This window comes from Topomyia yanbarensis, chromosome 2 (genome assembly GCF_030247195.1).
Source record: "Topomyia yanbarensis strain Yona2022 chromosome 2, ASM3024719v1, whole genome shotgun sequence".
NCBI classification, from domain to species: Eukaryota; Metazoa; Arthropoda; class Insecta; order Diptera; family Culicidae; genus Topomyia; species Topomyia yanbarensis.
Genome location: NC_080671.1, coordinates 281,615,632 through 281,640,226, shown reverse-complemented (window position 1 = coordinate 281,640,226; position 24,595 = coordinate 281,615,632). Strand labels below are relative to the sequence as shown.

Here is a 24,595-nt window from a genome sequence, read left to right as displayed (position 1 = left end):
CAAGAAAATATCCCAACAACAATAACACCAATGTACAATTTAGACTTATATAGCACAGAACTAAAATACAAGTTAGAAAAATCAAACGCAATAGCGAAACAAAGATTAGAATAGGATAAACATTCAAGACAAGAATTTATACACATACCAACAAACCCATTAATAATCAACATAGGAGATATAGTATATTTAAAAAACGAAAATAGAAAAAAATTAGACCAATTCTATTTAGGTCCCTACACCATTATAAAAATACTAGATACAAATTGTGAAATAGAAAACAAAATAACTAAACAAAGAAACATTGTACACAAAAACAGACTTATTAAAGGAGAATAAAAAAAGCAAAGCAATTTTATTTAGACTACTCTAGCAACAAAGCACAATACTAACTAATATTTGTGATATACATTAGAATTGTAAGGGGTCAGTTCTTTCACATGAATAATTTCACTTCGCTACATCATTCAACCAAAAGGGGGATGATGTAACGGACTTACTTTCTAGCATAACAAATTATTCCCACAAAACCAATCCCTACCTGCACCAATGTGAATCCTTCTCAGGTCACAGGTCATAAAAACCAAATTTAACATATCCTTTAGTCAGGCCACTTGAAACGAGGCCACACTCATATTTTCCCACAGATCGTAAATTACTTGAACGATCGTTTTCAAATCCAACTTGCATAACCAGATGGGCGCATTCCAGTTAAACCATTCTGGGTCGCACCACTTGTTATAGCAACATTCTCACTAGGTCATTATTATGCTGAGGCGACAAATAAACAGCCTTGCGTAACCAAACAAGCACCGATAGCAACCGATGCACCCATACTTATTCATTGATTTGTTTTCCCTTTTTTACGCTACCCGTACATAATTATGTACATTGAAATTGTAACTGACTCATCCCATTTTGATGTACATAGAATAGTTTAAGTCAGGTTAGCTAGGTTAGCTCGTAAGATTTTAAAATGGAATAAAACACATTATGTTAAACAGCCAGCAAGTGTACAGGCTAAAAGTTTAAAAGTAATATCACGTATCCAAAATCACCCTTAACATACCGTGTGAGACTGACTTAGATGCTCACCCTTTCGCTCCTCTGCCACGCCACGAGGCATCTGTAGCTAAGTCCCAACATGCTACGCTACGACCCTCCCTTCTTGGCATGAGGCAGTCCACATATACGCAATACTCGCTCTTCTGCCTTGCTTCGGGTGGCTGGGTTTACGCGGTTGCTAGTCGCTGCGCCAAACCTACCTCAGCATGAACAGACCACTCACTTTTCTGCGCTCGGCCTTTTTCGCTCCAACTAACCAATCACTAGTTAACCGTGCCCGTCGTCTGTTGCTCGGTGCTCCAAATTCCCTGTAGTCTACAGGCAATCTGGGTGGTTGCAGTCGAGACTGCGTTCCACTTCTCCACCGATTGACACATCCGCTGAATAAGGGTATCAGGGGTTGTGTCCCAGCCGCAGACGTCAAGCATTGCTCTTCTTTCGACGTCGAAACGAGGACATACGAACAGTATGTGTTCGGCAGTTTCGTCTACACCTGGGCAGTCAGGGCAGGCGGGGACCTCCGCGTGCCCGACCCTGTGGAGGTACTGTCGGAAACAGCCATGGCCTGACAGGAATTGTGTCAGATGGAAGTGAACTTCCCCATGGGGTTTGCCCACCCAGCTCGATATGTTAGGTATCAGCCGGTAGGTCCACCTACCTTTCGAGGAGTTATCCCACTCACGCTGCCATCTGGCGACCGAGGTCACCCTGGTGCGCTCGCGGGTTCCTCTACTTCCACGTAGCTCGAAGCACTCTTCATCTTCCCAGATGACCAGCCTGACGGGCATCATGCTCGCTATCACGCAGGAGGCATCGTGTGATACCGTGTGGTAGACAGATATCACTCTGAGGCACATCACGCGGTAGGTGCTCTCCGGGCCTAGGATCGAGCCCTGTGGGACTGCGGCGGTAAACGGAACCCTTTTCTGACCGGCATCGGTCTCGTATAGCAGTACGCAGTTCTGGAAGTAGCTTTGCAGGATTCGGTACAGACCCACCGGTAGGCTAAGCCGGTGTAACGAGAGCGTGATGGCATCCTAGCTTGCGCTGTTGAATGCGTTCTTCACGTCAAGTGTCACTAACGCACAGTATCGAATGCCTCGCCTTTTTCGTTGGATCGCTATCTCGGCAGTATTTATCACTGAGTTGATAGCGTCCACCGAAAGCCAAACTGGTTGCTTGACAGGCCGTCCGTACCTTCTGCGTACGGGGTTAGCCTGTTGAGGATGATCCTCTCAAGCAATTTGCCAGTCGTGTCGATCAGACAGGTTGGTCTGTACGCCGATGGGTCGCCTGGCTGCTTCCCGGGCTTCGGAAACAACACCAATTTCTGCCTTTTCCATCTATCGGGGAAGCGGTACTCGTCAAGGCATCTCTGCATAGCTAGCCTGAACATGTTCGGGTTCGCTATGATCGCTGCCTTGAGAGCGCTGTTTGGAACTCCATCAGGCCCTGGAGCTTTGTTCATTGCTAGGGAATTAGTCACTGCGAGTAGTTCTTCATTCGTCACCGGAGCCACGATTTCGGCCGTGCCCGCACTGTCTCGTAGTGCAGGTGGCCAGGGGCTTGTGGCTCGAGACGGGAAGAGTGCTTCGATAATCGTCGCCAACCGGTCCGAAGACCGTTCTGGGGTTGAAGATCCTTCTTTGGTCTTGGTCATCACGATTCTGTAGGCGTCACCCCACGGATTCGCGTTGGCACTCTCACACAGGTTGTCGAAACGCGCTCTCTTGCTGCTTTTAATGGCCTTGTTAAGGGCCAGTTTCGCAGCTCGAAACACTTCACAGTGGTTCTCTCTTGCATCCTCGGTGCGAGCTCTTTGCATCCTACGTCTAGCTCTGAGGCAGGCTGATCGTAGAGCTGCAATCTCGGTACTCCACCAGTATACCGGGCATCTGCCGTTTCTTGGCAGGGTTGTTCTCGGCATAGTGGCGTCGCACGCGCATGATGGAACGGCTATCAGCGCATCCCCGCTTTGACTGTCGGTGTTGGCCTCCAGTCCCAGGGCCGCGGTGAAAGCTTCGCTGTCGAAGTGATTGGATTTCCACGCGCGTACCTGACAGGGATCTCCCGCCCTCGGATGCTGCACATCATAGTTGATCCTAAAGCGGATTGCTAAATGATCGCTATGGGTGTAGCCTTCGTCTACCCTCCATTCCTTGCTTGGAACCAGACTCGGGCTGGCAAATGTTACGTCAATCCATGACTTCACCCCGTTTCTACGGAATGTGCTAACGGAGCCATTATTAGCTAACACAGTATCGAGTTTCGCAAGCGCCTCCATTAGCGCTTGGCCCTTGCTATTTGTATAGCGGTTGCCCCACTCTACTGCCCAAGCATTAAAGTCTCCCGCTACGATTACCGGTTTCCAGCCCACTAGGTCTGACGAGAGCCTGTCGATCATCTGGTTGAACTGTTCTATGGGCCACCTTGGTGGAGCGTAGCAGCTACAATAGAACACACCACTGATCTTGGCAATCGCAGCACCCTCGGCGGAGGAGTGTATTACCTCTTAAACCGGGAACCGTCCCGTTGTACAGATTGCCACCATCCCAGACCCGTCCGACACCCAATTGCCGTTACCAGCAGGGATACGGGTCGGATAGGAGGGCGACATCTGTCTTCGACTCCGAGACCGACTGCCACAACAGCTGTTGGGCTGCTGCACAATGGTTAAGATTTAGTTGTGTGACGTTCACGGCTTCTTCTTATTTGCCTCACCGAAGGGACACGAAGGTCCACCCATAGCATGATTACGGGCTTGCTTCTTAGCGGTGCAGAAAAGGCATTTATGTGCCTTAGTGCAGCCCTGCTCCTTATGCCCCTCCTTGCCGCAGCGACGACATAGTTTGCTCCAGTCTTCTTTTTTTTACAATGGAGTAGACGTTTACGTCCTAACCCAGTACACGTGCTATTGGTAAGTGTCCAAGCTACCACACTGGGTGTACTGGAGGCATGTCGGGCTCGAATGGTGACGCTGCCATTAATACCGACTAAACTCCATTGGGCTCCGCCATCGTTCCTCCCAGGAACTACCTCTCGGTATTACTTCTGGGGGCTGGCTGTACTTAATTTACTCATTCACTCTCGCTCACGCGTTCATACGTCCTGTATGAGGCTTACTTGGGTGCTCTCTCTATCGCACCTTGTTTCACTCTCAAACACTCCACATGAGGGTGACTTTTGTGCTCACCTTTTTCGTTCCTTGCGAGGCTGACTTGTGTGCTCACCTTACTCATTCCTTGCTAGGCTTACTTTTGTGCTCGCCTCACCCATACCATGTGAGGCTGACTTGGATGCTCACCCTATCACCTGGGTCACTCGATCGTGCCACTCTATTGTACTTCTGTCACTGCCTGGTGACACCTTCAGAAAAATAAATGCAAACATTCAAGGTTTTCAAAAAGAATGGAGTTAAGAGTACGACGTAGAAACGATAGCAAACTTAACTGAAAACAAGATTTAAAAAGCACCAGAAACTTAAAAAGCATTCGGTCAACATTTTTGCAGAACTGCAAGAATCTCTCTTCAGCAATAATTTATCGCCGGAATACAAATATCATATTTTAATCATTTTAAAAATTATCTCATTTCATTTTATATTATAAAATCAACTACAAAATTGAGTATAAAACAATAATAATCTAAAACAAACATAACGCTTTAGCTGTGTATGTTTTCCTTTAGGGGGCGTCTAATGTAAAGTGCTTAAACCGAAAGTGATTTTGGTTTACGATTTTGAAGGTAAGGCAACAATGGACCTCTTTTGTAATGTTAAGGTTTATTTATACATTCATTATGTACGAGAAAAAATTGCAGTCACACAGAACCACACAAGCGTTCTAAGAGTAGACGTCCAACCATTTCCACGTCGAGGAGCGCCACGGCGAACTCTCGATAAAATTGACTGAAACAGGAAATTCAATAAGATTTTTAAAATTTGGACTATTATTTACTAGATTAACAAAAAAAATTATAAAATGGTTTGAATTTTGGAATATGGAATAACCTTATAAAATCCGAAAAATCTGATATTTTTATGTAAAATTCACTCATTTTTCTTAAAAATAATGAGAGAATTTTTTTTATTCAGTTTTCCGTGGTTCATCGACTGGCTACACATATTATGCATCCTCATAAAAAATTCAAGCCAATCCGTTGAATAATTATTGTTTATTTTTATTTATTTCTAATAAATAATGAAGTTAATCGCAAGTGTGTTTTACACAACGCGGTAGTTTGTAAAATCTCATACAATCAAACCTGAGCACGAGCTAAGTGCGTGGCGGTACGTTTTTTGCGCGCAAGGCGCTATTGAAAAAATCATATCTCCGTAAGTATTTAATTGCCCACTCCCAAATTTTTATGGCATCAAGAAAAATGATTTTCTCATTTCATACAATAAAAAAAAGAAAAAAAATAATGTCCAAGTTAGAAAAAAATAGATTTGTTTTAAACTTTTCAATATTTTCCATGAAACCAATACGTTGAGTAAGTATTTATATACTTCATCCGAAAGCTATGAAAAAGGCGCACATTTCATGTTTTGGGCACTTTTTGGTACCTTCTACACGTACTACACGTACTCTACACGTACCTACAGTACGAGCGATTGAAAAAAGTAGGTTTTTTTTAAATGGTGAAATTAAACACAAAAAAATCTCGAAAGTCTCGCCTACTATGTTGAAATAAAAAAATACGTGTCGAATATTTTTGACTACTGAACTGAGAAAAAATTGATCCGGGCAAAAAAAAATAAAAATATACATATATATATATATATATATATATATATATATATATATATATATATATATATATATATATATATATATATATATATATATATATATATATATATATATATATATATATATATATATATATATATATATATATATATATATATATATATAACAAACTCGAACAAACGTACAGATAAATAGTATCCTTACCCGATCAGAAACACATAACAAGAATATTTCAAAACTATATCTCTCGTTGTTACTTGTTATAATTTCCTGTTATTTTAACTACTAACGAGACCAAATTTATAACACAATTGGTTACGAAAATTGCATTCTGTTACAATCTTGTTATTTCATTCTGATCGGGTAATTAAGTTACTCCAACATAACCGTTACACAAGAAAAATATATTTAAAATTTGAATAAAAAATGTTTCTAGAAATGGCAGTACCTTAAGAAAAGTGAAAGGTTACTCGATTTATAGGTGTAATCAAACTTCATGAAACTCAGCTGAAGACACCCAATCACAAAAACATCAATGAGAGCTAAAAAATACTTTTGTTCACCATTTTTCAGTTTGTGACCAGAATGCGGCGTCTCTCCCGCATTTTAAAATGTTCGTGAAAATTTGATATATTTTTTCATGACAAAACCATGCCATTTCACAGTATTTTAGAAACTTGTCGCGGTTGATAAAAATGATTTCATCAAATATTGAATGATTTACTTTGATGCAGAATCGATTTTTAGAAAAGTGCGACGTCTCTTCCCAAATTACCTTATTTTGACTAAATCTGGCTGGGATAGCTCAGTTACCTGTGATATATTATTCTTGTTTATATTTCAGAGAAGATGTTTGTGTTCTTTCTGCTGTTGGGACCGCTGCAGTTATCAATGTTCACTGTGGTTTGAGTGGCAATACCAATTCTATCAATTCCTCGAAACCAGAGAACTCTTCAGGTAATAAAGAGCTTATGACGTCATCTCTGGATGCTCAACATTTTGAAAAAGATGCCAACTTTATAGCTGACTTAGGCACATCGATGAAATGTATCGAATCATTCGAGATACGAAAAAATCTCGAATTCGAAACTAGTTTCGCCACTTCTGCCACAGAGTTTCGTAATCTTAGACAACCATCTGAGCTCATGGTGAAAACGTCCGGGTCTATCAGTGCAGCACAGACGAACAATATTTGCTCGATATGCCACATTCCATACAAACAAAGTTCAGTCCCATTCAGAGTGAATATGATGAAATGTGCGATTTGCAGGTAAGTCTGCTATATGTGTATTGTAAACAGATATTTCATATCATTCAAATAATCTCTGCTTAAAACAATGTGTATATTCACAGAAAATGATTAACCAAAATTCTGTCTTGAAAATCGTATAAAATGGGAACAATTAATTAGTTATGATGTGTAATTTATTCCATGGAATATCGTTTTCCAGATCTTCGTCTTTACTCCACGCATTAATTATTGTATTTTAAATTAACCATCGACGACGAAGGTGAAATTTTTTTCACGGTCGTCATTTTTTCCGTAATAATTGTGGTCTTGTAATTGAAATCTTTCTGCATTTTATCAATCTAGACAATATTTACTAAAAGAGTGATAGAATTTGCAGTTAGATCAAACGGTCATACATCGTTTCGAAAGCCCTTTCAACAAATCAGAATGCCAAACCGTGCAAGTGAGTTCTTACCGCCGAGTGTCGCAAAGCGAATCGTAATTATAGAGCAAAATAATTAGCATAATCGTCCCCGGCTCTAATATGGTGGAACGTTTGATAATTTTGTGATACTCTAGGTTTATATAAGGTGAAAGTGTGTGATAGAACAGATTAGACAATGAATGTTAATTGAAGATTCCAATCAATTGGTGAGATGTGGCTCTGTGAACGAAGCTGCAGGACCAATCATTGATCATTTAATCGAGGTCACACTTTCTTGAGATCCACTTCTGTACGGCAAAGGAAGCCGAGTTGCTATTAAAAACTGCTAGAGCCAAATACTGGCCTAAACTGAAGAGAAATATGTCGGAGCCTGGATAGTTTCTTTCCGACAAATAGGTTGGTGCATATTTCAAAAATTATGGTGAGATCGTCCCAAATTATTATGACCTATATTTACACGGAAACAAATCATTTATCGTTTTCATGAATAAAAAATTATGAAACCAAAAATTTTGTCATAGTTAGAAATCATGATTCATCATATCATGATGGAAAAGACGAAGATCATGAACTATAACAAGCACTCCCTCATTCGTTTACGAGCGGTCTATCGAGAAGCAAGTGTTTTTTTCAGTCCGTCAGTGTTAGATAAAGAATCGTACTAATCCGCGTTCAAGGTTATCTTGCACATTCTCTACCTCTCGAGGTTTTGGACTTTTTCTTCTTTTTTGAGTTACGCCGCATTCCTCAACCTTTTGTTCGCATAGTGAGGATTGAACAATAGCCAGCTATATAAGCTGGATTGGTGCGTCATGGGAAATGAATTTACAGTAAAATCTACCTCTTTTGACACATTTACGGTTTATTCCCGTCGGCGCGGGTGGTAGCCCCGTGCGTCGACGGTGTCGATGGCTCCCTCCCCGGACGGCCAAATGGAGGTCGAATCGACTCCCTAGGTTCTCCCCGGACCCAAACAATATCCAGAGCTCTCGACCGGACCCTTTGTGGTCTTCTTTCGGCCCAAAACAAAATCGCTGAATCTGTTACATATTTCAAAAGACCTGACGGAACGGTTCTCGGCTGTGACCGAAATAAGAAAGATCCGTTCAGACAGGATCAGGGTCGTGTTGGCTAATTCAAAGCAGGCAAATGAACGATGCTGCTTGCTGCGAGCTCTTTACGAAGGACTACTATGTGTATATTCCAGCTGTAAATGTACAGTCTGAAGGCGTTGTCACCGATGAGAGTTTGACATGCAAGGATCTGCTGGAGTACGGGGTTGGCCGTTTTAGAGACCGCTTACTTCAGCCATTGAAAATACTTGAGTGCAAGCGTTTGCACTCAGTTGTAGTTGCGGGGGATTGTTCAAAAACGTACCCCAAATCAAACTCTTATCAAGTGACCTTCGCTGGTACCGCTTTGCCACACAGCAAAAAAATATGAAAATTCATGTAAGCGTATTTCATAATATCGCAGAAAAACTATTCATGTAATTATTTTTCAAGAAAAAATTTACGCTATATATCATGCACAGAAAATGAATCCTGCAAATCATGCAAATCTGGATGTGCCTATGGAAATTTACATTATTCTGCTTGAAACTTGTGCTCTATTCATTTAACGTTCAGCCAAAATATTTTATTTTTGCGCGATTTTATACGAAACGGTGTTGAGCAGATAGAAAAACCAACTGCGTTGTACCCATACATGCACGAGCCGCACCTCAATGCGCTTGGATCGTTCACGCTCAAGCGAATCTTATATACGCTACTTTGCAGTCACGTTGTTATGTGTCGTTTTAACTCAGTCAGTAAGGAGGTGTCTTTGGAAAGTCAATGATCGTCGGTTCAAGTCTTGGTATTATTTCACTGAGATTTTTTTATGTCGATATGGTCACCAACACACAGGCAAGTTAGTTATAGCACGATTTGTGGCCAATGTAATATTAATCACACGCATAATTTTACACTATTGGTCGCGTTCCCTTTATGTGCCGTATTGTTAGCATAGTTTTACATGATTTTTTTTATCTGTGCAAATTACGTCCTCTTGCACAAGGTTCGTCTGCCTGTGCGTCTGTTTGTACAGCGGGTCATGAATTGCACAAAGTGTAAACAATTGGGTCACACAGCCACCTATTGTAGCAATAAGGCCCGCTGTGGAAAATGCGATGAAAATCATGTGGATGATTCGTGCAGTAAGAATGCTGAGAAGTGTCCTTACTGTGCAGAGATTCTGCATGATATCTCGGCATGTCCCGCTTACAAACTACGCGGGGATAAAGTAAAACGTTCCCTTGCGGGACGATCCGAACGTTCTTTCGCAGAAATGCTAAAGAAAGCTACGCCACCAACCTCAACAAACATCTATGCTCACTAGCCTCCTAAAGAGGGCACGGCTGGTGACCCATAAGAGGGAACATCTACTAGGGTGCCTAGAAGTTATAGGAAGAGGAGGAGCATTTCCTCTCCTAAAGTTCCTTGTAAAGGCCAGAAGGTGTCCCTAGACGAGGCTCCGAAAGTGACGCCTCTTGGAAGTATTGCAACCAAGACGAAGCAAGTAGCTCTTGGTCTCGGAGGATTAAACTCAGCACTTCAAACCCAGCACTTCCCGGAACCTCAAAAATCCCAAGTGTTCCTCTGTTTCAGTTCGAGAATAATCGCGGCACTGGAATTATCAAACTCTCGGACATAGTCGACTGGATAATAAAAACTTTCAATATAACTGATCCTATTGAAAGTCTGTTGTTAGCTCTTCTACCTACAGTAAGAACATTTTTAAAGCAGTTGACTGCGAAATGGCCCCTCCTTTCAGCGATTGTATCCTTCGATGGCTAACTCATCGAACGAGGTCACGGATTTGATCACTGTTCTACAGTGGAATTGCAGTAGTATTATCACAAAAATAGATTCTTTCAAATTTTTAATAAATAGTTCGAGATGCAATGCATTCGCTTTATGTGAAACTTGGTTTATTTCCGATATAAACCTTAACTTCCACGATTTTAATACTATTCGCTTGGATCGAGATACCCCTTACGGAGGAACTCCGCTAACGAATGACGGATCTCAATAGTGGCATGTCTGTAATAATATACGTACATGGAACTATTGAGAACCAGAGCTACAGGTCCAAAGCCCTAGCAAAGCAGGATGGTTGTGATGATCTGGGCCGAGGTCACCACGTAAAGCAAGGTAGGTCATAACCCCAATTCCAAGGCGTGAAGCGACCCGTGCCGAGGGATGAGTGATCGAGGGGGAAAAAAGATGCTCGATCGTTAACGGAGCCTTTAGGGTACCTGGACAACCCCCACAGTAAGCGTCCCTTACCACGTTAATGCGGAGCTCTGGCGTGGCGGACATCTATTCTCGCGCTACTCGTGGGATTAAACATGGAGTTAATAAAAAATAAAAATAAACAGTCGGAGGTGTCAAACCCCTTCGCTAGAGGTGGTTTGGCGAGGTCTCCCCCACGTGGGGAGAGTAGTGGAGCGATGAGTGCTGCATCTGAAAGCACCAGTGACCCCCCAGCAGCGGTAGGAAATAGCCCTACCAACGCACCGGACGGGCCATCATCGGCGATGCGCAAAGTGGTGGAGCAGCTCGATGCAATAATCGAGTACACTAGCGCAAAGCAAAATATAAGCAAGGAGTTAAAACAGAGTCTCCTGGAACTCCGAAAAACTGTTCGTGTCGCAAGACAGAAACAGCAGGCTTATGCTAAGAGGGTGGAATGTCGGGAGAAGTCCGACAGAGAAACCCAGACAGGGCAAGAGTGACCTCGCTGAGCAGAGCGTTGGTACCAGCAACCCGGTGCGACCGGGGCAGGGGGGCCCAAACCCCTGGACGCTGGTCACCAAGAAAAAACCGGCACGGACACCGGAGGTACCGCGGCCCACGAAGAAGGCCAAGGACAGAGGCGAGGCCTTGTGGTTGAAAACCGACAAGGACAAATACGCCGATGTCCTAAAGTCGATGAAGGCGGCCGAAAGCCTTTCGGCCCTTGGGCAAGATGTGCGTAGCGTGAGACGCACCAACACGGGGGAAATGCTTCTGGTGCTGAAGCGAGGCGCACAATCTAGTGCGGTATACAGAGCCTTGGCCCAAGAGGTCCTTGGAGAAGGCGCCCAAGTCAGGTCGCTAGGAGCGGAAACAACTCTCCAGTGCAAGCACCTGGACGAGTTCACGACCGCAGAAGACGTCGTCACAGCCGTTAAGGAACATTGCGACGTCACAATCGAGCGGGCCTCTGTGCGATTGAGAGATGGACCCTCTGGCACCCAAGTAGCCTACCTCAGGCTACTGAAGACGGATGCCAAAAAGGTAACCGAGAAAGGGAAGCTGAAGATCGGCTGGTCGGTATGCCCTATTAGCATACCCCAGCCGCCTTCAGTGGATAGGTGCTATCGGTGCCTTGAGTCCGGCCACAAAGCCTACGAGTGTAAGGGCATAGATAGGAGCAAACTATGTCGTCGCTGCGGCGAGGAGGGACAGAAAGAACGGGGTTGCACTAAGCCACATAAGTGCCTTATCTGTACCGCTAAGAAGCAAGCCCATAAACATGTTATGGGCGGACCTTCGTGTCCCTTCGGTGAGGTAAATAAGAAGAAGCCGTGAACGTCACACAGCAGAATCTTAACCATTGTGCAGCAGCCCAACAGCTGCTGTGGCAGTCGGTCTCGGAGTCGAGGACAGATGTCGCCCTCTTATCAGACCCGTACCGCATCCCTGCCGGCAACGGCAATTGGGTGTCGGATGGGTCTGGAATGGTGGCAATCTGTACAACGGGACGGTTCCCGGTTCAAGAGGTAATACACCCCTCCGCCGAGGGTGTGACGATTTCCAAGATCAATGGTGTGTTCTATTGCAGCTGCTACGCCCCACCAAGGTGGCCAATAGAACAGTTCTACCAGATGATCGACAGGCTCTCGTCGGACCTAGTGGGCCGGAAACCGGTAGTCATAGCGGGAGACTTTAACGCTTGGGCAGTGGAGTGGGGTAGCCGCTGTACAAATAGCAGGGGTCAAGCGCTAATGGAAGCGCTTGCGAAACTCGGTACTGTGCTAGCTAATAATGGCTCCGTTAGTACATTCCGTAGAAACGGAGTGGAGGCGTGGATTGACCTAACATTTGCCAGCCCGAGTCAGGCTCCAAGCAAGGAATGGAGGGTAGACGAAGGCTACACCCATAGCGATCATTTAGCAATCCGCTTTAGGATCAACTATGGTGTGCAGCATCCGAGGGCGGGAGATCCCTGCAGGTACGCGGGTGGAAGTCCAATCACTTCGACAGCGAAGCTTTCACCGCGGCCCTGGGACTGGAGGCCAACACCGACAGTCTAAGCAAGGATACGCTGGTAGCTGTTCTATCACGCGCGTGCGACGCCACTATGCCGAGAAAAACACTGCCAAGAAACGGTAGATGCCCGGTATATTGGTGGAGTGCCGAGATTGCAGCTCTACGGTCAGCCTGCCTCAGAGCTAGACGTAGGATGCAAAGAGCTCGCACCGAGGATGCAAGAGAGAACCGCCGTGAAGTGTTTCGAGCTGCGAAATTGGCCCTTAACAAGGCTATTAAAAGTAGCAAGAGACCGTGTTTCGACAACCTGTGTGAGAGTGCCAATGCGAACCCGTGGGGTGACGCCTAACGGATTGTGATGGCCAAGACCAAAGGGGGCTCCTCACCCCCAGAACGGTCTCCGTACCGGTTGGCAATGATTATCAAAGTACTCTTCCCGTCTCGAGCCACGAGCCCCTGGCCACCTGCACTACGAGACAGTGCGGGCACGGTCGAAATGGTGGCTCCAGTGACGAATGAAGAACTACTCGCAGTGGCTAAATCCCTAGCAATGAACAAAGCTCCAGGGCCGGATGGAGTTCCAAACAGCACTCTTAAGGCAGCGATCATAGCGAACCCGAACATGTTCAGGCTAGCTATGCAGAGATGCCTTGACGAGTGCCGTTTCCCCGATAGATGGAAAAGGCAGAAATTGGTGTTGTTGCCGAAGCCCGGGAAGCCACCAGGCGATCCATCGGCGTACAGACCAATCTGTCTGATCGACACGACTGGCAAACTGCTTGAGAGGATCATCCTCAACAGGCTCACCCCGTACGCGGAAGGTACGGACGGTCTGTCAAGCAACCAGTTTGGCTTTCGGAAGGGTAAGTCCACAGTGGACGCTCTCAACTCAGTGATAAATACTGCCGAGATAGCGATCCAATGAAAAAGGCGAGGTATTCGATACTGTGCGTTAGTGACACTCGACGTGAAGAACGCATTCAACAGCGCAAGCTGGGATGCCATCGCGCTCTCGTTACACCGGCTTAGCCTACCGGTGGGTCTGTACCGGATCTTGGAAAGTTACTTCCAGAACCGCGTACTGCTATACGAGACCGATGCCGGTCAGAAAAGGGTTCCGATTACCGCCAGAGTCCCGCAGGGCTCGATCCTAGGCCCGGTGCTAAGGAACCTCATGTATGACGGGGTTCTGAGACTGAAGTTCCCTCCTGGAGTCAAGATCGTCGGCTTTGCTGACGACGTAACCTTGGAGGTCTACGGGGAGTCAATTCCTGAGGTAGAACTAACCGCAGAACACGTGATCAGCACGGTGGAGGAATGGATGAGCGCGAGAGGCCTGGAGCTCGCTCATCATAAGACGTAGGTAGTTATCGTCAACAACCGCAAGTCGGCACAACATGCAGTTATCCATGTGGGAGAAGTCGCGATCACTTCACAGCGAAGTCTGAAGTCTCTCGGAGTCATTATAGACGACAAGCTGACCTTCGGCAGCCATGTCGACTATACATGCAAGAGTGCGTCGACTGCTGTTGCGGCTCTATCGAGAATGATGTCTAACAGCTCAAAGGTGTGCGCCAGTAGACGTAGGTTACTGGCAGGCGTTGCCGTGTCTATCCTCAGGTACGGCGGCCCGTCATGATCAAGAGCACTGAGGGTAACCAGTTACCTACAGAAACTGGAGAGCACCTACCGCGTGATGTGCCTCAGAGTGATATCTGCCTACCGCACGGTATCACACGATGCATCCTGAGTGATAGCGAGCATGATGCCAGTCGGGCTGGTCATTCGGGAAGATGAGGAGTGCTTTGAGCTACGTGGAAATAGGGGAGCCCGCGAGCGCACCAGGGTGACCTCGGTCGCCAGATGGCAGCGTGAGTGGGACAACTCCTCGAAAGGTAGGTGGACCCACCGGCTGATACCTAGCATATCGAGCTGGGTGGGAAGACCCCATGGGGAAGTTCACTTCCACCTGACACAATTCCTGTCAGGCCATGGCTGTTTCCGACAGTACTTCCACAGGTTCGGGCACGCGGAGGTCCCAGTCTGCCCGGACTGCCCAGGTGTAGACGAAACTGCCGAACACATACTGTTCGTATGTCATCGGTTCGACGTCGAAAGAAGAGCAATGCTTGGCGTCTGTGGCTGGGACACAACCCCTGATACCCTTATTCAGCGGATGTGTCAATCGGTGGAGAAGTGGAACGCAGTCTCGGCTGCTACCATCCAGATTGCCAGTAGGCTACAGGTAATCTGGCGAACCGAGCAACAGACGACGGGCACGGCTAACTAGTGATTGGTTAGCTGGAGCGAAAAAGGCCAAGCACAAAAAAAGGAGTGAATGGTCTGTTCATGCCGAGGCAGGTTTGGCGCAGCGGTAAACCCAGCCACCCCGAAGCAAGACAGAAGAGTGAGTGTATAGGCGTATAAGTGGACTGCCTCATGCCAAGACGGGAGGGTCGTAGCGTAGTATGTTGGGACTTAGCTATCGATACCTCATGGCGTGGCAGAGGAGCGAAAGGGTGAGCATCCAAGTCAGTCTCACACGGCATGTTAAGGGTGAGCACAAAAGTCAGCCTCACATGGTATGGTAGAGGCTAGCACAAAAGTCAGCCTAGCAAGGAATGAAAAAGGTGAGCACACAAGTCATCCTCGCATGGTATGTCAGAAGTGGGGCCTAAGAAAAATGTCCCACATGGGATGCCAGGGGGAGTGACAAAGGTACAATAGAGTGGCACGATTGAGAGTGAATCAGGTGATAGAGTGAGCACCCAAGTCAGCCGCACATGGTATGGGTAGGGCGAGTACAAAAGTAAGCCTAGCAAGGAATGAGTAAGGTGAGCACACAAGTCAGCCTCGCATGGAACGTAAAAGGTGAGCACAAAAGTCAGCCTCATGTGGGAGTGTTTGAGAGTGAATCAAAGTGCGATTGAGAGAGCACCCAAGTAAGCCTCATACAGGATGTACGATCGCGTGAGTGAGAGTGAATGAGTACATTTAGTACAGCCATCCCCCCAGAAGTAATACCGAGAGGTAGTTCCTGGGAGGAATGATGGCGGAGCCCAATGGAGTTTAGTCGGTATTAATGGCTGGTCACCATTCGAGCCCGACACGCCCCCAGTGCACCCCGTGTGGTAGATTGGACCCTACCAATAGCACGTGTACTGGGCTAGGACGTAAAGGTCTTCTCCATTGTAAAAAAAAATAAAACCCTACGGAGGAGTACTTTTGGGGATCAAAAAGTGCTATTCCTTCTACAGAATTAACCTTCCCTTAATACCAGGCATTGAAATTGTCGCTTGTCATGTAACAATCAAAGGCAAAGATATTTGCATAGCCTCCATATATATTCCCCCCAACACCGCGATTGGGCACCGTCGGCTACATGACATCATAGAATCCCTGCCTGCACCGCGACTTGTTTTAGGAGACTTTAACTCTCACGGTGCGGAATGGGGTTGCCTTTATGATGATAACCGTTCTTCTTTAATTCTCAATATTTGCGACCACTTCAATATGACAATCCTAAACACGGGTGAAATGACACGGATCCCTCCCCCACCAACGCGCCCAAGTGCATTAGATTTATCCCTTTGCTCGACCTCCCTACAGTTAGATTGCGCGTGGATGGTAATGCCTGATCCCCACGGTAGCGACCATCTGCCGATCGTAGTCTCGATCACCAACAGCTCAAACCCATTGGAATTAATCAATATTTCGTATGACCTCACACGAAATATAGATTGGAAGAGCTATGCGGCCGCGATATCCGACAACATCGAATCTTCCCAAGAACTTCCTCCGGAGGAAGAGTATAGCTTTTTGGCTGGCTTGATACTCGACAGCGCGAATCAAGCTCAGACTAAGCCAGTACGCGGCGCGAACATACAAACACGTTCTCCCAATCCCTGGTGGGATAAGGGGTGCTTAGACGTGTACGCGGAGAAGGCCGCCGCGTTTAAGACCTTCCGGAACGACGGGTTACCCGCTAGTTTTCGACAGTACGCGACGTTAGACAAGCGAATGAAGAGTTTGATGAAAGCCAAGAAACGCGGTTATGGGCGCCGGTTCGTCGACGGATTAACGAGAAAAACATCGATGAGCACTCTTGGGGGAACAGCCCGACGTATGCAAAACCGAAACAGTACTAATGAAGGCGTGGAATATTCAAACCGTTGGATATTCGATTTCGCCAAGAAGGTTGGTCCGGATTCCGCCCCGGCACAGAAGATCTACCGCGCCGCGTCCCCTCACGATAACGCGAACGAAACACCCTTTTCGATGGTGGAGTTCTCACTTGCTCTCTTGTCGTGTAACAATAAAGCTCCAGGGCCAGATATAATCAAATTTAACTTGTTGAAGAATCTGCCAGACTCAGCCAAGAGACGCTTGTTGGACTTATTTAATAAGTTTCTTGAGGCTAACATTGTCCCAAACGATTGAAGACAAGTGAAGGTCATCGCCATCCAAAACTAGGAAAACCAGTCTCCGATCACAATTCGTATCGACCGATCGCAATGCTGTCCTGTATCCGGAAGTTGTTTGAGAAAATAATCCTATCCCGCCTCGACAATTGATATGAAGCAAATGGCTTACTGTCAGATACACAATTTGGCTTTCGCAAAGGCAAATGGACGAACGATTGTCTCGCGTTGCTCTCAACCGAAATTCAAATGGCCTATGCTAGCAATGAGCAGATGGCATCAGTGTTCTTAGATATAAAGGGGACTTTTGATTCAGTTTCTATTAACATTCTTTCAGAGAAGCACAACTTTTTACTAAACTTGTTGTCGGAAAAGCACTAGCATTTTCGTATGGTGACTTATCGACATAACGATTTAGTTACATGGGCCTTCCCCAGGGCTAAGCCCTCTGTTATACAATTGCTATGTCAACGACATTGATGAATGTCGTGACAATTCCTGCACGTTAAGGCAACTTGCAGACGATGGCGTGGTTTCTGTAACGGGACCCAAAGCTGTCGATCTACAAGGACCATTACAGAATGCCTTGGACAATTTGTCTGCTTGGGCTATTAAGTTGGGTATCGAATTCTCCTCGGAGAAAACTTTTCTAGGAAACGTGAACCAGCACAATTACAGCTTCTACAAATGCGCAAACTATAGCTCAGGTCTTCACAGTAAAATATGTAGGGGTCTGGTTCGACTCGAAAGGTACTTGGGAATGCCACATTAGGTATCTGAAACAGAAATGCCAACAAAGGATTAACTGTCTTCGTACAATAACCGGAACGTGGTGGGGTGCCCACCCAGGAGACCTAATTAGGTTGTATCAAACAACGATACTATCGGTAATGGAATACAGATGCTTCTGCTTTCGATCCGCCGCGAACATACATTTCATCAAACTCGAAAGGGTGTTCTCCCGCTGAAAAATCGATTTTGGGAACTCTCATATCGATTACTCATTCGATGCGATATCTTGAACCCGATGGTAATTGAAAATTTCGAAAGGCTTGTTGAGCTCAATTCTCTGACCCGTTTCATGTCCCTGTACTTTGACTACATGGCGCAGAATATTAATCCTCCTTCTTACAATCCAAACCGTGTGCATTTCATAAATACTTCTGAATCTACTGTTTTCTTCGACACATTCATGAAAGACCAGATTTATTGAATTCCGAATCACATACGCCCACAAGTGGTCCCAAACATTTGTTATAATAAATTCCGAGAAATCGACTGCTCTAAGATGTTTTATACTGACGGATCAAACTTCGAAGGGTCCACTGGCTTCGGTATTTTCAATCAAAAGTTCACCGCCTCCTACAAACTCAGTGACTCCGCTTCAGTTTACGCCGCAGAACTAGCTGCCATTCAGTATACCTTGGGAGTCATTGTAACATTACCCGCAGACCATTACTTCATCGTTTCGGATAGCCTCAGTTGCGTCAATGGAACGCTCGATGAAACATGGAAAGCACTCCTCGTATTTTTTGGGGAAAATACGGGAGCTACTGAGTGCTTTATCTGACAAATCTTTCCAGATTACCTTAGTGTGGGTCCCTTCTCATTGCTCCATTCCGGGCAATGAGAAGGCGGACTCCGTAGCTAAGGTGGGTGCCCTAGAAGGTGACGTTTATGAAAGACCAATTTGCTTCAACGAATTTTTCAGTATTACTCATCAGAGAACCCTCCAAAACTGGCAAAACTCGTGGAGCAATGGAGAGCTAGGAAGGTGGCTACATACGATAGTCCCCAAGGTATCGACAAAGCTTTGGTTCAAGGGGATGGATGTGGGTCGTGACTTCATTCGTATGATGTCCCGAATCATGGCAAACCATTACACGCTGGATGCACATCTCTGGTGTATTGGGCTCGTGAATAGTGGTATCTGCGCTTGTGGTGACGGCTATCACAACATCGAGCACATTGTCTGGGCGTGCACCGAGTACAGTTCCGCCAGGTCGCAACTAATGGATAGCCTGTGGGCCGAGGAAGACTATCCAACGTCCCGGTTCGAGATGTGCTGGCAAGCCGCGATGTCCTCTATGTCCCTCGTTTACGCCTTCTTAAAAACCATCAATATAAAAATTTAACTGCCCTTTCTTATTTCCTATCATTCTCAGAAACGCTCTCTTCTACCTGTACCATACACCCACGAAGGTATGATGCGACTCCAAGGCGACACAAAACATCTCTGTTGAATGAGCCAACAAACACGGGACTTACAGTACGAACATCACACGCGCAACTCGAAGTGTTGCCGATCCACATCTGAGCCGTATTACGAAATCGAAACCTCTGCCATCTTGAGGAGGATCACCCAGCGTCCCAGTACATTATTCTTCCTGATGAAGGCCACCCGAGTCTGTAATCTATGCCGTTGATCTCCCGATGCTTGAAACAGAAAGTTTATAATTTTCTCCCCCTGTCCTCTTTGTCCATCCTCCCTCCCCTGACTCTTACACCCAGAAGTATAACCCCTACCCCTCCCCCCCCCCCCCAAATATCTTCGCGTTCTCGTTGAAAATGCCCAACTCAACTACCACATAAAACTAACTCTGATCAATCTCCCCGAATCTTTACAAAATTCAATCGAGCCCTTTAGTTATTCCTACTTTTAAGGTAGTTGTAAAATTGATCCCCTTAGTTAAAAATTATATGCTCCAATAATCTCCCTGCTTAAAAAGTCAAACCATATTGTCATAAAACTAAATGACCCCCCCCCCCCCCCCAATCCAACGAAAATTAAATTACCTCCTTGCGAATAGTATAGGAAAGCTATAACATCTCCTTAGTTTCATTAAAAAAAAAACTCAATATGTAGTCCCCTAGTTTAAAAAATAAATTTAAAATGTAAAACAAAACAAAATTGGCACCTTTAAGCTAACGTAAACGTGCCTTACCAAATAAACGAATTGAATAAAAAAACAAGCACCGTAAAACAGGGTATCTTTGATCACCGGGGTAAGTTTGATTAAATGCGACTTTTTTCAGTAACGTGCGATAAGATGATTCCCTATAACAAAATTATCAAGACAAAATACAAACCATATTCTAAACATGTTCAGCATCTACCGGCAATGATTATTTTGTCATTTAATGTACCTTTTATGAACATAAATTCAAATTGAAAATGATACAACTTTCACGCGTCGTTTCAATCTGTTCAAACAATTCCTTGTATATTAATTAAATCAATCAACTTCAACTAAACTAATCAATTTTTAAAAAAACGCAAATATTTTTTTAAAAAATACCAAGATTTTTACTGCTAACTATTTAATTTCGACTATTTTCTCGAAAAAGTTCGATACAAGTCGGCCGTTCCCTTCCAGGCAATTTTGTTTTCTTACGAGACGACACAATATCGGGCCATAAAATTGCCTGCAGATACGCAATTTACATAACATTTGGAGCGTTATTTCTTATTTTGATGCGCATATTTTGCTGATCGAAGTTACCCCGAAAGCAACGAATGAAAATTTACAACAAATTTATTTTATTTTTATAGTAAAATCTACGAGTATCAGTACTTGTTTTAAAAATGCAAAAATTTGTGTCTACCTGATTTGAAGAAAGTTATTCGAAAAACTGTAAAAAAAATTGATCAATGTTCCCCTGTTTTACGGCACTCCCATGATTACTGATCATGGTCGCTACTTGTGTAACACATACCGGCAATGTTTGCAATGTGAGAGCCTGATTGTCGCTATTTAGGGGTATTCATTCAACTGTTTTTCTTCATGACATCATATTGAAGGAGTCAAATTGAACAAATGCAGTCTGAGTCTTTCGCGATGAACGAAGAATTTTAAAATCACGTAAATAAAGTAAGTTTGAGTCCAATAAGGCCATTGCAAATCTTTTCGCCTTTCTCAATAGAAAGGTATTGCAATTGCTCTGAAAACCGACTTTTTAACGGAGGCCCAGAGAGCCGAGTGACATATACCATTCTATTCAGTTCGTCGAGTTCGGCAAATGTCTTTGTATGTATGTATGTATGTGTGTGTGTATGTGCATATGTGACCAAAAATGTCACTCATTTTTCTCAGAGATGGCTGAACCGATTTTGACAAACTTAGTCTCAAATGAAAGGTGCAACGTTCCCATAGGCTGCTATTGAATTTCTAATGGATCCGACTTCCGGTTTCGGAATTACAGGGTGATGAGCACGAACACGCAGAAAATGTCGATTTTAATAAATTCTGCAATGAATGTATAAAGGCGAATTTTTTTCCAAAATATGACCACAACTGCTTCGATTTGTAGTATTAGGTCACTAACATCCATTCAAAGTCTATTTGGCCACATTGGCCACCGTCATCGGGTCCGGAAGCCCCGGTGGAAGTATCTAAATTCAGAATAACAGTCACATCGGTTTCTCGGAGATGGCTAGACCGATTCAACTAAACTTGCTCTCAAATGAAAGGTATTGCGTCCCCGTAAATGGCTATTTAATTTCATCCCGATCCGACTTCCGGTTCCGGAGTTACAGGTTGTAGCGTGCGATCACATAGCAAATTGTGATTCAAACCGATATTCCGATGAAAGCAACAAAGGTAAAAATTTCGCTAAAATGTCTCTCAAACAACTTCAATTTGCTGTTCTAGGTCACCGACGGCCAACCCAACTTTCGTTGACTACATTGACCACCATAGACGGTTCCGGAAGTGCCCGGGAAAAGTGGCCATCTTTTCAAATTTACGAACTCACATCAGTTTCCCGGAAATGGTTGGGCCGATTTTCACAAACTTAGTCCCAAATGATAGCTATAATATTCCCACAGATGTCTATAAAATTTCGTACGGATCGCTTGTATGGGTCCGGAAATATAGACTAAATCGTCCGGTCACATATGAAATTCCCATATAAGCCGGAACTCAAATTTTTTTCAAAGGAGGGACCCCATGAAATTTCAGAAATCGAATTCGTATTTTTGATGCCAAACATCTTTAAAATGCACGAAACGTCGAGATTTTATGTTATCTCGAAACAATTTTTTTTTATAAAAATCGACTTTTTGGGACTTTGCCGATTTCGCACCTTTTTACATTTCTTATAAAAGAAAGGTATAGAATTCGCTCAAACTTTCAAGATTTTTTCCGAGGCCCGGAGGGCCGAGTCTTATATACCAATCGACTCAGCTCGACGATTTAGGACAATGTCTGTGTGTGTGTGTGTCTGTGTGTGTGTGTGTATGTAACGGACAAATTCTCATTCGTGTTTCTCAGCAATGGCTGAACCGATCTTATCCAAACCAATTTTAAATGAAAGAACTAAAAAACAGTATGAACGCTATTAATTTGTTTTTGATTCTGATGTTTAGTTTCCAAGATATGAATGTTTGAATGCGCAAAAATGGCATTTTTTGCAGTTTTTTTTAATTATCTGCCGAAATTGACAATATAGCTCAACAATTTATATGTTTTCAGGCTAGATAGCTTTAACAAATACCTTTCGTACAAGCTATAGATTGTTGAAATCGGACTATTATCAAAAGAGATATTTAACATTAAATGCGGACGAAAGATTTTTATCATTTCCCGTAGCCAGAAATATGACCAAAAACATGTAATCTATTATTAACGCCAAAACGGCTTATTTTAGATCAATAGTATCTTCGGAGAATTTAATGAAGGCAATATGCCCTTTCTTTTGGTATTGTGCTTTTGCTGATTAATCCCCCTATGATGAGATATTTTCACAAATTTTTTTGGAAGTGATTATATCGAAATGATGCCTTCAGCAAATTTGTAGCTCTTACTTTTGCGAATAACTTTACTGAAGACTTCAAATATCTATTTTGAATACTTTAAAAGTTATGGCTTGTTGTTTGTTGATTACTCTTTGTCGCCTATTTATTGTTCAATATAGTAATAACCCATTGAAACAAGCTAAAAATTATTTCGATAAAACGAATTTTGTATTTCATTTTACTATCTACAACCGCTAGAAATAATCACCGAACACTTCCAAGTTGTCTGGAAGGAACTTGATAACTTATCAGTACAAAAATCGGAATATCGGAAAATGAAAAGCGAAATAAATAACTCCAAGCAACGGCGTAGCCAAGAGAAGGTTTTGGGGTTTAACACCATACAACCCCCCCCCCCCCCCCACCACACCCACAAAAAAAATTGGATTGAAGTGGAAAATTTATTGATGCAGATTGATTTAATTCAATATTACAATAACAATTATCTGATCCGTAGATTGATAACCTGTTGTTGTAAACATCATGAGGACTTTTGATAAATTATCGGAATGGGGATTTCACAGTTGTCTAATAGCATCAATATCAAATTCCTGCCTGAAAACATTCCAATAGAAAATTCCAGAGTTCTGTAATCAATCATAATCCTCAGATTTATTTTCAAATTGATCTCGTTTTTGTAGAGATGTATTGTAATAAGGGTTTTTATTTAATAGGAAGGGAAGTAAAAATTGATTTAATGTCTATGAAACATAGAACTGCTCACCAAAAAATGCATAAATTTCAACATTTGCTAAAAATGTTTTTGCCTTTCTCATTCACTCTAAAATTCGTCGATCTAATCCCGACCGGGAGGGCCGAGTGTCATATGCTAATCGACTCAGTTCGTCGAGATCGGAAAATGTCTGTATGTGTATGTATGTCTGTATGTATGTGTGTGTATGTGTATATGTGGAAAAAAAATGTGACCTCTGTTAATCAGAGATGGCTGGATCGATTTGCACAAAGTTAGTCTCAAATGAAAGGTACAATCTTCCCATCGGCTGCTATTGAATTTTTTATTGATTGGACTTCCGGTTCCGGAGTTACGAGTTGAAGGTGCAATCACACAGCAAATTCCCATATAAACTGAAATGAAAAATTTTCAAAATCAAATTTGTATTTTTGATGCCAAATGACATTATAATGCATGAATCATTGAGATTGATACTTTTTTTCTCTGTTACTATTTTCTGAAAAATTAATTCTGCATAATTTTAAAACTTCAAAAATTACGGTTTCGGAATTATGCCGTTTAGACATTAAGATCGATTTTCATCAAACCCCCACCAATTGTAAAATTGGTATTGTAAAAAAACGTAAGGGCGATACTTCAATGCTGATAGGTGGGACCGAAAAAGTAAACAATCTCCAAAGGGACTATATACTATATATACAATCATTTTGTCAATTTCAATAGCAAACACAAATTTTAATTTAATAATTTCAAATACTTCATGAAGTTTTGGGTTTCGATCACTGAATCATGCAATCTAGGATGCAAAAACACAATAGTTCTTTAATGGGAAATAAAACAAAGTCTGGAAATATGCACTGTTGATTTTCTTTGAATGGTGGGTTTTTTCAAGAA

At 43.7% G+C, this 24,595-nt stretch overlaps 1 protein-coding gene across 6 annotated transcripts in view; it reads left to right on the top strand.

Annotated features, from left to right (window-relative positions):
• Nucleotides 1-24,595, top strand: part of LOC131678572 (C2 domain-containing protein 5) — a 1,698,126-nt gene that overhangs the window by 646,116 nt on the left and 1,027,415 nt on the right. For 4 of the 6 annotated variants that reach the window (XM_058958789.1, XM_058958787.1, XM_058958790.1 and 1 more), the window contains exon 10: nt 6,661-7,086. The exons of 1 other annotated variant lie outside the window; for it this stretch is intronic. In XM_058958789.1, the coding sequence (XP_058814772.1) occupies nt 6,661-7,086 (426 nt within the window). The remainder of the gene's footprint in view (nt 1-6,660; nt 7,087-24,595) is intronic. One more of the 6 variants, XM_058958791.1, reaches the window with a different exon arrangement.